The sequence below is a fragment of the Gavialis gangeticus genome, unplaced genomic scaffold, assembly GCF_001723915.1.
Source record: "Gavialis gangeticus isolate Ggan-Ray unplaced genomic scaffold, GavGan_comp1, whole genome shotgun sequence".
NCBI lineage: Eukaryota > Metazoa > Chordata > Crocodylia > Gavialidae > Gavialis > Gavialis gangeticus.
In genome coordinates this window covers 10,046,623-10,062,951 of record NW_017728997.1, presented here as the reverse complement: position 1 = coordinate 10,062,951, position 16,329 = coordinate 10,046,623, and the positions used below count along the sequence as shown (strand labels likewise).

The 16,329-nt window shown below is 40.9% G+C and overlaps 1 protein-coding gene across 5 annotated transcripts in view; it reads right to left on the bottom strand.

The window, feature by feature from the left end:
- The window catches only part of SHQ1 (SHQ1, H/ACA ribonucleoprotein assembly factor), a 95,166-nt gene that overhangs the window by 51,614 nt on the left and 27,223 nt on the right, over positions 1-16,329 (bottom strand). For all 5 annotated transcript variants that reach the window (XM_019504746.1, XM_019504745.1, XM_019504748.1 and 2 more), the window contains exons 8-10: positions 13,190-13,344; positions 11,015-11,068; positions 7,696-7,819 (exon numbers count right to left, since the gene is read on the bottom strand). In XM_019504746.1, coding sequence (XP_019360291.1) covers positions 7,696-7,819; positions 11,015-11,068; positions 13,190-13,344 — 333 coding nt within the window. The remainder of the gene's footprint in view (positions 1-7,695; positions 7,820-11,014; positions 11,069-13,189; positions 13,345-16,329) is intronic.

The window sequence follows — 16,329 nt, the reverse complement described above, 5'->3', positions numbered from 1 at the left end:
CCGCCGGTGAGGCTCTTACAGTGGCTTGTCAGTGAGGCTGCTGGATCAGCTGTGGTGGTGCAGCTCTGGATCCCAGGGATGAATGCCGCCAGCACTCATCCTGCACCCTACTGTTTACTGTCAAATTCGGAGATTTTGGTTGCTGAAGACAACTCACAGTGGTGGCAGGGCAAAGTGGGGGTGAACAATGGAAACATTCACTCCCTGCGTTCCACAGCCGTACCAATGCAGCAGTTCTAGCAGCCACACAGACAAGCCACTGCCTTGGCACCAGAGGTGCATCATTCAACCTGAAGCAGAAATCCCTTAATTTTGAAATGGAGTTTAAAAAAAACCTAAAAAACACTTCCCCACTCCTTCCCCACCAACATATCTGTGCAAGGAGGGTATAATTTGCCCCTGGTCTACATTAATCACTGGATGTAAGAGAAACCCCACCCCTGAAACTTAGTCACAGAATTAACTGGCTCCTGCATTGAAAATAAAACTTTTATAAAGTAAATTGAAACTACATGCCTTATTGAACAACTTTCTTTTTCTCTATTTTTTCTATTATAACATCAGATCGAGTAAATAAAGCTCTTTTTCCCAAGACTTTTCTATACAGTTTTCACATATTGCAAGAAGCAGAGTCCGCATATAAAAAAACTAAAATTTGTCTCCCTCTAAAAGGGATTTAAGGATAGTGTGAGACTGAATGCTACAGGACTATAAAAGACATCACCAATACTTTATGCTTAGGGGCAACCAACACAGGTTCATTAGAGACAGGTCCTGTCAGACCAACCTGGTGGCCTTCTATGACCAGGTCACCAAATCCTTGGATGCAGGGGTAGCAGTGGACATAGTCTTCCTGGACTTTAGGAAGGCCTTTGACACTGTCTCTCACCCCACTCTTGTTAAGAAACTAGGGGACTGTGGCGTTGACACCTACACAGTCAAATGGGTCACTAACTGGCTGGAGGGCCGCACCCAGAGAGTGGTAGTAGGAATTATTCGACCTGGAGGGATGTGGGCAGTGGGGTCCCCCAGGGCTCGGTCACTGGGCCCCCACTGTTCAACAACTTCATCAGCAACTTGGACGATGGGGTAAAAAGCACTCTCTTCAAATTCGCAGACGACACTAAGATGTGGGGGGATGTGGGCATGCTACAAGGGAGAAATAGGCTCCAATCGGACCTAGACAGGTTACAGGGGTGGGCAGATGAGAACAGGATGGGATTCAACACTGACAAGTGCAAGGTGATGCACCTGGGGAGGAACAACTGGCACCATACCTACAGGCTGGGGAACTCCCTTCTCGTCAGTGCAGAGGCAGAAAAGGATCTTGGAGTCATCACTGATGGCAAAATGAACATGGGCTGACAGTGTGGGGACACGGTCAGGAAGGCCAACCGCACCTTGTCATGCATCCACAGATGCATCTCAGGCAGGTCCAAGGAGGTGATACTCCACCTCTATGCGGCACTGGTCAGGCCACAGCTGGAGTACTGCATCCAGTTCTGGGCACCACACTTCAGGAGGGATGTGGACAACATGGAAAGGGTCCAGAGGAGGGCCACTCACATGGATCAGGGGGCAGCAGGGCAGGTCCCAAGAGGAGAGGCAACAGGACCTGAACCTGCTCAGCCTCCACAAGAGAAGGCTGAGGGGGGATCTAGGGGCCTGTTACAAACTAGTCAGAGGGGACCAGCAGGCATTGGGGGAGTCCCTGTTCCCCTGAGCACCACCAGGAGTGACTAGAAGTAGTGGTCACAAGCTGGCAGAGGGTAGATTCAGGCTAGACATCAGGAGGCACTAGTTCACTGTCAGGGCGGCAAGAATCTGGAACCAACTTCCAAGAGAAGTGGTGCTGGCTCCTACCCTGGGGGTCTTTAAGAGGAGGCTGGATGAACACCTTGCTGAGGTCGTTTGACCCCAGCCCTCTTTCCTGCCATGGCAGGGGGTCAGACTTGATGAACTGCTCAGGTCCCTTCCAACCCTACCAACTATAAACTTTGTGTTTCAGCTGTACTTTGTTTTCCCACTGTAAGAGACAAGGGTCATATACAGGCGTTCAGTTTCTCTTGGGAGAGCTACTGCTCTCTCATGAGAAATCATGAGTGTACAAGTGTTCAGGATTTTCTCCCACAGCAAAAATGGCCACTCCAGGAGAAAAACAACATGGGAGCCTCCAGGTTTAAATAACTCTCCCCTGGGAAAGCGAATGTCTGTACAACTTACCTTTCTGATAGAAAAGCCATAGCACAGTCCTCCACCATCTCAGGGTGCTTTGCCCTCCAAGAATGTCCCTTTGCTGCTCCAGATAAGCGGAGAACACAAGAAGCCCCTTCACAATCCTACACTGTGCTGCACACAGGCTGACTGAGCAGTCTGGATCAGCCAATCAGGGTCACCTTGTGCCTTGCTGCCACCTGTCTCTAGAGTATCATCTAATAGTATCAATACTGAGAAATAATCTCTATCTCCTATTTTTGAACAAAAAAACGTGATACCTATCAGTGTGTTTGAGGGAAAAAAATGCTAAGTAAATATATCCCAGCTTCACATCATTAATCTATGCTTTAATCACCTGAACATTTTAGGATACTAGTTTGGTTGGAAGGACTTTAAAAAAAAAAAAAAAAAAAAATCACTGGTCAACACACAAATCAGTTTAATAAATCCATTACAAACAGAGCAAATGCATTAGACAAGTTAGATGCCAGCGCACTGGAAGTAAAGTACTAAAGTGTCACCATTTTGCTGTAAAAGCATTTATAGAATAGAAAGCACAGACTTATCATGGGAATGTGAAAAAACATGTTGGGGATCTTTATAGAAATCAGCATAATGCACTTCTCTGAAGACTTATGACTAAACAGGAAGGACTAATTTAAACAAATGTCTCACCCACTTTACAATCCAGCTTAAAATAGTTCAAGCGTCCTGAACATGGAGAGTGAGCACTCACTGTAGCACTTCATTTTAAAACCAAATTACTTACATTTTTTTTTTAAAAGAAGAATAGTTAATCATGCACTGTTTTCCTATTTGTTTTCCTGACACAGCTGTTTACTTTTTGTTTAAATTTCAATACTACATTCATTACCTTGGAAAACCAATAGTTTCTGAACAACTGGTTATTAAGTCAAATAACTGAACTGCAGAGCTGTTAATTGTTTGTAGCAAAACTGTACTCTGTTTTCTTTTACATGAGTGGAAATGACTTATTTCCTACAGGCTGTTTCTTTACCATTCTGTTATACTCTGTTATTCTTCACTCAGACAGAAACATGAGGCAGGACAGAATTCCAGACTTGCAGTTAAGTATTTTGAAAAAGTTGTCAGTAAACTGAACAACTGCCATCACCAGGCATGGACTGATTTTCCAAGCCAAAGTATTCTACAAAGCTTTACAGTCCAAATCCATTATGAGTGTGCACCAGCATCTGCCTTCACTGTGCAGGGAAGGGCTTTAATCCCATATAAAATCAAACAGGCCACTCATTTAAAGTTAAGCACTCGTGTAAGCGTGTCGATCATATGAAATAATCTTGTAGTTAAGATTTATTACTAGTATTTGCTTTTTATGGATGTATATAGTCACGTTTACTCATACATAACGTATAATACATCTGGGTATACAATGATGCATAAATTTAGGGGGGCTGGACTTCCGGCATATTCAAAATTAATATATAACCCACCAAGTTAACGCCCCCTTTGCTATTTTTAAGTTTTCAGTGGTATATTAAGTTGTCAGTAGCACAAAACATGAAATTTATGCAATTCAAGCATCTATTGCCTTTTACAAATTTATACATAGTCTCCTGTTTATTTTTTCTGATAAATGACACATACACGTCTAAAACACACTTCATAGGAATTAATTGTAGTCTGGTTATTTTTTTATTTAGAAATGTAAAGCTTCATATGCCATACACCAAAGACCATAACAGTAGGAAATAATTTCAGAGCATAATACTGACATTTTCAACCCTCTGGATCTTGATCTCTTTTATTTATATCATGGCTACCCTAGCAAGGCATAGGGCTTCATAAAGCATTTCATACCCATAATCTACTGAGGGAAGTTATTTCCCACTTTCCACTTATCTGGCAAACTAGTGGGTTAATTTAAGTATTAAAAAACATCACGGCTTAATTCAGCATAGTATCTTTCTTCCTATTTGCGACAGAAGCTGTAACAGGCATATCTTCACTTTTGCTGCCTTGCACAAACCAGTTTGAACTCCTAAAATTCTACCTATTACCCTGACAGGCAATCTGTGAGGACAGCCAGTCACGTTTCATCTTGCCTTCGTTTCCATGGTAACCAATACAGCCAAAGAAATGCATACAATACACCTGGATAGAACTAAACTAGTTGCATTTTTACTTTTTCCAATGCTTTTAAATCGTTAAATATTAAATGATGGGGGGACAACTAAATGGGTCATGGGATACAGGATATGGAGTATTTCTCCCCTAGATTATCCATTTTGTGCTTTACTGACTTCAAGAGGAGCTTCAAGTGCTTTGCTTCTCTCAGAGTTTGGCTGTTAAGAATCAGTATAGAAGAGAGGTGCCCAAACACACCCGGAGCCCTGGGCAGAATCTGGACTCTGGGGCCCACAGCAGCCCCATGTGGCTGCCATGCTATCAGTGGTGGATCTGGCAGTAGCAGAGATGGCAGCAAAGGATCTGGGGGCAGTGAGAGGTCCTGTGGCAGAGATCTGCCAGCAGTGGTAGCGAGCCAAATTCACCGCTGACTGCCAGTGCCAGAGGTTTTTACTATTTTCATAATACCACACATGATTTATGCAGTATCGGAGACATGCAGAACATGTCTTACACAAACACGGTTGCTACTCAAAGGAGTTTATAATCAAAGATCCACTTTCCTTGCCAATGTACCAAGTGACTTCAAAGCACCAACAGAGAACCTGGTGCCGTCATTATACATGCCAAGTGGAGATAGTTGATGGAAGAACGTGATGAGGGATGGTACAAGGTGTACAAACAACTGATATTATTTATTAAATAATAAAGTCATATAAATAACACTAAACACATTTGTAGCATTGGTGTGTAACACTTTCCAACCTTATCCCCAAAGTTGTACCTTTTCCCTACCTTCCTTTTACCATTAGATACCCTAAACCCACTAAACTACCCTGTACAAATTAAACACTATTTAGGGAAATGTTGTTTGTTAGAGGTTCAGCACTCAAATCTACACTCTTTGGTTGATAGTGTGCATCAAGTACCACATCATGAAGGAACAGTTATTGTCCTAAACATATTATAGATGTATTCACAAAAGAAAACTGCAGAAGGCACCTAATCCTTTTAGTTCACTTCTAAAAGTACAAGGCATACACTGCTGTGAAATGGCTCGTATAGGGAAGACAACTTTATTGATATTTTAAATGTATGCAGCCATCCATTCTATCTGCTGGCATACAAATACATTCAAGGCATAAAATTGGGGTTATTTTAAATTTACGATAACGATACATTATTTTGTACAAATGTTATTTTGAGATGTAGTATGATCATTTTTATTAACTGGAAATGTAGTATGGATTACTTAACTACAGCTATTGGCTATGGATTACTTAGCTATAGCTATTGGCAATCCAATATGCAGGATTCTGCCAGAGACTGAAACCTGCAATTTAAGCAGGAATTGCAGGGCTCTGATAATTTTGTTATCAATATATTTCCTATAGCTTTGACAGGATGTTTTCTCTGCTACTCTGGGATGGCTGTTTGCTGCCACTGTCACAATGTCATCAGCTTTACTCCTCCACCATCCCTCCTCCCCTCGCTATAGTCTTATAGGCTCTTTCCTGCCTACCAGTTTACCAAAACCTTTCCTAAACCTTACCTAAAAACATTTAATAGCACATACTAGATGTGTGATGTTCACAAGCCATCACATTATCCACTTTGCTTACATGATAATATCCGCTTCCCCTATACTTTGTCTGTCTTGTCTGTTTAGACTGTACTTTTACAGTTACTACTATAGTTACTTCGTACAGTGCCTAGCACAATTAGACCCTGTTCTTGGTTGACCCCTTGTGACATAACAACAATAGTCCTCTCATTCCTATTTCAGGAAATACAAAAATAGTAGAACCACATTTTCACTGCACAGATGTTTTTTCTTCTTTCTGTGGGCCTCTGGTCCAGCACTGGAAGCGAGGGAAAAGCATTAATTCTTTAAAACAGCCACAACCTGTCCCACCAGAACAACTGTGGACTCGGACAGGTTGTCAGTTACTGGGCCTTGAAACAAGAATGCCATTGCTTTACCTGAACTTGATGCCTCTCCTGACGTCACTCAATGGAGTTAAATGGAAAGGATGTTCAGTACTTTCCCCTTTGAAGTTCACTGTCTAACTCTTATCCAGTGAATAATAACCTCAGACTAGCAGTACTTTTTTGGCACTAGCCCAGGTTTAAATATAGTGAATTCTAGACAGAACTGTACATAATTTGCAGCTGCAGTTCCCATACATGCAATGAAAAGTAATCTGTTAATAACTGTTACATCTCCAAAGGAAAAAAACCCCCTGTAATGTGGACCATAGCAGGGTTTTAAGTAACTTTAACAATGTAAAATCATGGGTGTGTATCACTGTACACCTGAAGCAAAGCAGTTTTGAAAATGAAAGCAGTTTTGAAAATCTGCATGGTTATGGGAAAAACTGGAGTAGAAAGAGGATTCATAATAAGAGCGCTGGTGCTGTAAGATTTACTGACAGCTATTAAAAAGACGACAGCCCTACTCCTGCACTGTGAAACAGAGCAAGGCTACAAGAACCTAGTTCATTCATGTTTTTATTCCTCAGTTTAAAAGAAACAAAGTAGGTCGGTATAGGATCCCTCTATTATATACATTCAGTTTACCTAGCAGTATTTGTTTATTACTTGAAATGACCTGATTTTGCCTATGCAAAAGCAAAGACAGAGCATTATAATGACACGGAAAAAGTGGAGGTTTTGTTCTTTCTGCAATAACATTTTATGACATATACCACATTATTTGAAGATTTCCACAGCATGAAGCCATAACTGGTCACTGATAAAACTAAGTTAGTACTTATTCAACTCTGGACATAAGAGCTCCCCATTAACCTGTTTAACAAATTTGGTCATCATCCAGTACCTCTTGCCATGACCGTACAAAAATGATTGCCGTGATAACTCAGACCATAAGCAAACATGCATGCACTCCAGCAGGAACTTTAAATCATGATCAATAGGATATTGCTGAACAGAATGGTCTCCAAAGCCAAACTTGGGGAACATTTTCAAAACTGCCCTTAATTAGAGCCTGGTTTGCAACCCACAGGAATCTCATTTGCCATGTTTTTCAGCAGGCTTTGAGTCAGGCAATTGATGCCCCCATGAAGACAGTCCTAAGGTAAGCTATCATGGCCCATCTAATGCTTTGAACATAAGCTATCATTTTGAAACCATTTAATTTTCACAGAAATAACAGTAAGTTTTAGTTGCTTTAAAACAGGACAAATCTGTCATATTACTTCATATGACAATAGTTTCATCATCATATCCGAGTGAAAGGAAATGCTTCTTGCTCAAAACATATACAGAAGCACACAACACGGTCACAACTATGCAGCATAAGTGCAACATGTGAACGAATACAAATTATTAAAAAATATCGAAGCGTCTCACCTAACTGCAGTACCATGGCTGCGTCACTGAATGCACGCGTCACCAATCTGAAATGTCTGTAGAGCGGGTAACATAAAACTCTTCTTCCGAAGGAAACCAGAACATCAGGAATACTACTGAAAGTCTGCACGCCAATGAAATTGTTTAATTTAATTGAACAGAAATGAACACAGCTGCATTTTGAAAAGCGTTTTAAAAGAAGTCATACACAAAAAGCCAGTACTTTTAACAGAGATGGAAAACACCAGGTTAATTTTAAACAGCAACAAGACCTTGTACTTTCAAATTGCACGGCAGGGTTATAAAAAAAATGATCCATTTTAGTAGTTTTGAATAAAAATGAATTTAGCGAATATTTCAATAAAATATTTAACTCAAGTTTTTGCCATTTTTTTAGATTAAGTTTTAGATCTTCCCCTTAATATTACATATATTAAAGCAAACCTATAAAAAGCCTTGTAAGAATAAATAAAAATTAAAAACATGTGATTTTAACAGAATACACATGCACTTGTAAGATCTTAAAAATGATACATGACTCTGCCTTTCAAGAAAGTTATGGATACTGCAGATAGGCATAAATATATCTCCCTTGGGAAGGCAGCTCATTGTCCTCCTTTATGAGTGAGGAAGACCTCTAATTTACTTAGGCCAGAGGCCTTAGAGAATTATTAAAGACTCTCAAGACTGATTTCCTTTCTGTCTTCTACCTTTCAAAGATAAAGCATTCCATTTATTAATTTTAAAAAAAGAAAACCTGTTTCATCTTGAATTCACAATTTATTAAAATTAATAAAGAACATGATGCTGACAACACAGTATTTTTGGTGTTATATGAATGCTGCAACTTATTTTTCATTTTCGAGGTTACTGATAAGCATTTTAATCATTTACATATTGATATTTATTCAGTCATAAGGTGTGAGCATCACACAGAGCAAAATGGCAGCCAATTTAAACTATATCTGAGGCAGCCCAGGTAAAGTACTGGACAGGGATGAAGGGGTTGGAAGACAAGAGTTGAGGCCATCACTGCATTTTTAACTTCACCATTTGTGACTAATTCTGCAATTGGCTACTTGACATTTTTTTAAAAATGCATAAAACAAAGTCCAATCCTGAAAACCCAGGACTAAGCCAGCAGTGCCTGCCACTATGACAAGTGAATCCTTGGAAGTGTTTAAAGGATTGGGATCTAAAGTGGGCCTACGTCTTCAAACTGCCAGTCTGCAAACAGAGTTACGAACAAGCCCTTCAGCTCCTTCAGGCATGGTTAGTTCTGTAGGGCTAACAGGGTCTGAACAAAATGGAGGTTTTGGGTCCACCTGTATAGCTTGGAGAGATGTTGGACCAGCTTTTGGCCACAAAGTACTTTTCCATGGCTGCAGCAGCACCCCAACCCTATTCTAAAAAAAAATGAAAAAATACCCACAGTTGCAGCTTAAACATGAAGGGCAGCTGTGACAACCACTTAGACTTGCAAACAACTCAAAAACAATAACTCGAATGAAACTACTCCACGCTGATCAGTCAGGGTCTTGTGGACTCCGCAATTCTGCAATTACAGAATGTGAAATTTTTTTCTAAGCTCTCATGAAATTCAATCTTTTTCATTAATCTGGCCGCTCTGCTACAGCCAAGAACCTACAGCCCACTACCAGGCTGCAGTTGCTTCTGGATTCCTGTCTCCCCTCAAGCAGGGAAAATTAGATGACCATGCATGCTGTCTGACCTATTCCTTGAAGCCAAACAGCAGAGAACAGGGAGCTAGAACCCAATTTGCAGCTACGTTACAAAGAGGGAGCCAAAAAAAGAAGCTCATGCACTAGGAAACCTGGAGAAAAAGCCTGGAAGCCATGGTCCGGAGAACTGACATGATGATCTGCTAAAAGGGCTACAAGGCCCCGCAAGCCCTAGCACAAATTATTATTTTATTACAGAAGAACATGACAGTAGGGCCTAAAGGCCACAGTTAAGTTGGACCCCATTTATGCTAAACACCTTATGCATACACAAAGGTGGCCCTGAGCTAGAGAACCTACAAAATTCATGTTCTCTCAGAGGGTCTTCAGGATGAGAGAATTTTCTAGCTGAAAAATACCTTTAATTTCATGCACAATTTTTCATCTTTATTGTTTGTTAATTCAGTTATTCATTTAAAAAAGGGATTTCCAGTCACCAAAGCAAGTTTGCATGATACTAGGATTTGCACACAGAAAATACTGTGCTATTTGTTCCACCCCCTGCCATTCTCCCTGACTTGGATTTCCCTGACAGAAACAGAGCCATTCTAAATAATAAAATTTAGCTACAGAACAATTTCAAAGCAATATATATTCAGCACCCCTTTAAAAAGGGAGTACAATGCATGTGAAGATCAGCATGGCAAAGATCATTAGAATAATCCTTTCTAAAATTAATTGCCCTGGAAGATAAAACCTCTTGCCAGTTTTAAAGCTAATGTTAAGACACATTTGAAAGGTTCTGATCGACAGCTGCTGTCTTAACATCCAGCACTACATTTTGTCAGTAAAATAAAAAATATTGTCTCAAGCTTTTGTTCAAACAGCTGGAATCTTAACGATCATTTTCTAATGATATGCATATAGTTGCCCACAATAGGCATTTTGCTAAAACATCAGCATATCACAGTATAAAGATGGGAAAAGAACTACTCTTTTTTTCATTTCTCTTTTTTCATAACAGGAAGCAAAATCTAAGTTCATTCTTACCATAGCTTCATTATAATAACTTGATTGATATATGCAGAAGCCACATCCAACCAGACAAAATGTATTTGTTCAAAGAAAAAATGGCTTCCTGGGGGAAGAATGATATAGCTAATGCTCTTCAGAGTGACTGTCTAGTTCATGAGAGCAAGAGACAGCATGTCATCTTATGCTGGTTTACTCATGATCCCATAGAGCCAGGTGGCCAAGAAATTTCATTCACTTTCTCTAGACTCCTGTTGCTCTTGTATACTATAGCGTTTCATCTTGTGAATATTACACTTTGCTTCATGGTGGTTAACACTTTATCAGATACCTGTGCAGTCTAAAAATCCCCCAAACATTAGCCTGGATTTACATAATGCACTTCCTTAAAAAAAAAAAAAATCATTCTTAAATAAATAACCTTGTACTATACTCAGTTTTGGAAGTTATAATAAGTAGTTACACAACATGTTTAACTTCTTTTAGAATTAATTTAAAATGGCACATACGCAAAAGAAAATACAGAGAATGCATCTACAGTAAATGAACGAGTAAAGCATGAGTTACAGGAACAATACCAACGTAGGACCTGAAAATTCCCTTACCTCAAGCCAGCACAATGTTGCACTTAGTTTTCTGATACTCCAAGGTGATTCAACCTGATGGGGAAAGGCAGGGAGAGGGGAGGCGGCAGGGGTGACGACATAAATATTATTTAATCCAACTTTCCAAACTGCCAACCAAAACTTTGTGGACGACAGTTTAAAGCTGCAAAGTTTAGGAACCTTTATGAATATGAAACATTAATCACATTATGGTACTGAAACGCCACAGGACAGATTTCAACACAGTATCCTGTTAAATTATTCAAGTATTGTTCCCTATTTGGAATGTTTAGCCTGTGCCTAAAAAGTCTTTAAAATGCAACTGCATTTTAGTAGGATGCTGTCTCTCCCACGCACACTTTTTTCAAGGAACTAACTGCAGCTTGAATCTGTCTTCCCAATGCAACAATACAGCACAAATTAAAATGCCTGGGTTCCTGAAAACTGCTCAAGGATTTTGGCATCCAGATGTGGGGAATCCTAAAGGCAGCAGTACATGCACACTGTAGTAATTTTTTAAATCTGGCAGGCTCATGGGATTTGCAAGGTAGAATGGTTTAGTGGATTGAGAATGGCTATAAGCCAGAAAGCCTGAACCATAATCCTGACTCTGACAAACATCTGATTTGTGGCCTTGGGCGAGCCATGTAACTGCTGAGTATCTCTGTTCCCATATTTTAAAAATTAACATAACAGCATTTACTCATCTATCCTGCACGGCTGTTATGGGGATGAATTAATCCACGTTTGTCGAGAACAATGAAAACAAGAGGTGATATAGCAGCAGTGTTGGTATAAGCACAACCACCACTTGAACTGAGCAGACCTGAAAAGTTCTGCCCACAATTCTCACTTCTATCCCTCAACACTCGCCCCAACCCAGAAGGATGGGTTATCTGTTGCAATCAGATGGGGAAAAAAAAAAAAAGAAAGAAAGAGAAGTAACAGTCCTCAGAAAGTAGCACAGCCAAGGACTTTGCTGGACAAAGTAGAGTACTCAGACACTCTGCACACAGACCTTGACAAAGAGATCAAGGCATTCTTGGGGAAAGTGGACTCCACTAAAATATAGCTTGAGCAGGCTAGGCTCTGGTTTTCTAGTTTTCCCACAGTACACAGTGAACTCTAGGAAACACAAGGCAAGTCAGAGCAGATAGGTTTATGGCTACTTTTACGCAGGTGAATAGACAGGCGCCATAATATCAGAGACTAAAAGAAGCCTTAACTTTCCTCCTGCCCACCTGTTTGTACTGAACTATGGGTAAGAGACTTGGGCTGTTTTATGTGGCAGCTTCTAATGCTTTTGCTATTATTCACAAAATGTTTCCCTACCCATTTTCCAACGCCCATGACCCATGTTCAAAAGGATTTTAAAATAAAACTGAAGCAGATACAGTTTCAGAGCTCTGAAATTCCCTCCATGACAGATTCAAGTCAAAGTGGCAACTGCTACAGAACACCAGAACAGGGGTAGGCAACCCCTGGCGCACGTGCCAGAGCATGGCACACGAAGGAATTTTGTTTGGCACGCACACCTTGGGGCGGATGATGGGGAAGGGGCTAAGGCTGCGCTGCCACAGCAAGGATCGGGCTCTTTGTGGCTCCCCGGCTGCCTGCCCCTGACATGTTTTTGAAGTGGAGGTTTTGCGTTTCTGGCACTCTGTCCAAAAAGACTGCCAACGACACACTAGAACTTTGTTCTCCAGGCCCATCATGCTTTTCCTACCTAGTCACTATGTATCTACACAAATAGTGCTGCTGTTACAATATACATTTCTATTATAAACAAATCCAGACAAAACGCACACAAAAAATTAAAACCAGTATAAAAAAACCACTACATAGACAATCAAATCATAGCAGCAACCCAGGAAATAATCTGAAGCATTTTGTATCTCCTGCACTCCCTTTCGCTTCCTCTTCCCACAGCTAAAATTATGTTCCAGAGCTATAGTACCAGTATAAAAATCTTTTTAGAACGGTACCAGTTGCCACCCCACAGGCTAACTTGGAGGAAAAAAAAGTTCCAGTCCTTCACTTTAATTTACCCACCAACCTTTATAATGCTGGGAACAAAGTTCACTTTAAAAGCCATGCCTCCCAGGGAAAAGCACAATCTCTTATAGCTGAGCTGCTAAGCCACTACAAAAGTTTCATTAAAAAAAAAGTACTTACATTCTTTTCTCCTCCAGTAACACAGACTTCACAGCAATATGCCAGAAGGATATCAACTAAGCTGAGATACACTTGATGACAGGTTCTTTTATCCAGCAGGTAAGATTTATTTGTGAATTTTCTTAGCTGCTCTTTCTCTTCTTCTGAAAAGACGACTGCAAGAAGCAAAAAGAACAATTACAAAAATTAAAACTGAAATGTTCATTTTTAACAAGTGGCACCATGACTTCCTTCCACCAGCCCATAAAAGCAAACAAAATTAATCACAGATTTAAAATTATGTACCTTCCGGGGAAAAAGCCTAAATCATTTTTACTTCCACTATTATCAATATTTTATTCAACTTTTGTATACTCTTAGTGGCAAGTCCCAATTCTGCAACGTATTCCATATAGCTAGAATCTTGCACATATTAGAAACCCACTGAAAGTGATCTGTGATTTTTGAAGTCTCCGATACAGAAATTAACGTAAGATCAGTCTAAAAGATAGTGCAGAAAAACTTCTGAAGTCATCATCAAAGAGACCAGAAATCAGAACTCTTGGTCCAACGGCAAGAGAAGGAAAACAGAATATTTTCCCTACTGCAGGATAGGAAAGGAAGGAGAAAAAGTAGCAGTAGAGGAAGGGGAATAATTTAAAGTTATGAACATGTTTTAAAGGCAGCACTGGTTGTACTGGCAGATGATATCCTCCTAGCACCAGATGAAAGATCAGTGTGGAAATCCTGTCCCCACTGAACTCAACTTCAGTCCTTGTTCATGATAATTTTTGATCTGACACTTATTTGCAATACTTGTGTTCTTGACACTGCAAGCCACCACGAGGTCTGATGAGGTTGTTTCTAGAGGGCAACTGTCCTTTTTATCTGAGGACTTCTAAAACATAATTCAACTATCAGTCTTCCTGTTCATTTTTTGGGGTTATGAGGAGGTTTTGACAGGAAGCCATGGGACATAGTAGACATTAAACCCAGGTAAAATTGGGCAGTTAATTAGCAGTAAGTAGGCAGTAAGACGAGCAATTACAAAGCGAAGGAAGACTTGGAGGAGATTATACTGGCTTCGTTGAATAAGGGCATCTGTGACTTGGCTGCACATCATGTGGACCTTCTGGATTCCCCAGCTCCTGTCACTACAGAAAGCAGGAATTGCCAGCTATTTCCATTGCTTGGAAAAGTCACGGTTGTTTTAGATTCAGACACTGGCTAAAAAAGCCCAACATGGAACTGATCTAAGTTACACAGGTTTCTGAAAGTGGCGTAGTTTAGATAGGCAGTGCACACAACACACATTTGCCCTTTGGTCAGGAAGAAACAAATCTTAGATTGGGCTCTGCCATTTTTAAACCAGGCTACGTGTGCCACACTTCTGGTCTGTTATGCGTATAGATCGATTCTGTATGCTGAACTTCTATTCTGTTATGGGTGTAGACTAGTTTCCAGTCACTTATACCAGAAACAATGTAATGTCTCTACGTAGCCATTGTCGAGGCTAACTGCAGAGGAGTTTTAGTACAGATTACCAGTGCTTGTTATAGAGCAACAAGGTTCTTTGGGTAAATGTGGTATCTTTTATTAGACCAACTAATAGTTGGAAAAAGTGTTCTTTGCAAGCTTTTGGGCACAAGCACCCTTCTTCAGGCACAGGGAAAGTCTGCTGGTGTTATGTGTTCTCCACAGTAGAACAGAAGCCTTAGACCAACATGGCTACAACTAACACCATTTCTTATAGGGCTACATTTTAAGGACACTCATGATATGCAACTAATGCAAGAATGAGACTACCTGCTTACACATTTCCAGGAATGAGCATTTTACAGTTTTATGACTTGCATGAACTGTAGTTTAAGCTACTGACTGGGGGTTTTAAAGGGCTAAAATGTTTGGGTCCTAATTATTTGAAGAGCTATTTCTGCCTTTCTATTAGTGTTACAGTGGCAACTTTCTGAGGTTTCAAACTAAAGGTGTCCTGGTGACAAGATGCTTTCACAAGCTATTGAACTCTCCTCCCTGTTCAGACCGATGCAGATTAGATTTGATCATCTTTGGTATGCGTCTCAAAGCTAATTTACCTCCCAGATTTTTTCCAGAATGAAGGAAAGGAGACCAATTAGCATTGGAGGCAGTAAAAGCAGTTCATTTTGATGGGTTAGGAGGTCCATTTATCGTCATTTTGTCCAAGTGATTTTTGATTGTACATGAAATTATTCTTCTATACCTGAAGAGTTGTTACAGGCACTTTTACAAATATGAATGAGTAAAACCTACCCACTCTTCAATTTTATTCCAAGAATAGCTATGAATAAACCCACTTACTTCCTATTGGCATTTTTACAGCAATAAATCATCCATTTCAATTAGCTGTGGGAAGTCAAAGATTAAGATTTTTTTGGGTCCTACAGATAGATGAAACGTCATATAAAATCTAGGGCTGTCAATTAATCACCATTAAAGTGTGCAATTCACACAAGAACCAGTTAACATGTTATTTTTTTTAATGTGTTAATCACACACATGGTTTTGGAGCCTGCACCCGGGCTCTGCTTCGCCACTGTCACCACTGACTCTTGAGTTGCCCAGCAGGGCAGTGCTGGTAGTGCAGAGGACCACACGACAGTCCGGCTGCGGGCTCCAGGCTGCTGCAGCAGGGAAGCGGGGGGGACATGCGTAGATACAGGCGCACAGACACAGACGCAGCTTACATGCAGCCAGGAATGCAAACCAGCAGGTGTAGAGCAGCACCCAGCAGGTAAGTCTGTAGAGGGGAATGGGTGGGGGGCAAGGGGGTGGCAGATTAAGGCCCACATGGTGAGGGAGGGAGTGGGGCAGGGGCGAGTGGGGCCCCAGAGCCAGTCATGGGATGGCGCTGTGGGCAGCTCGTCCAGGGACGTGGGCACAGCTCCTCCCTGCTGCACACACCCACAGGAAGACATGTGCTCCCCAGATTTGTATATGGGGCAGAGGCGGGCTGTCCACTGGGGCTGGGGCTCTCCACCCTGCTGCCTTTGCTCCAGGTGCCATCAGGATGCATTCCTGTAGGGTTACCATATTTCCAGTTTCAAAAAAGTGGACACCTGGGGCAGGGGGTAATATGATTGCAGGGGGGGGGAGGGACAGTGATATGCCCATGCCCTGCCTCT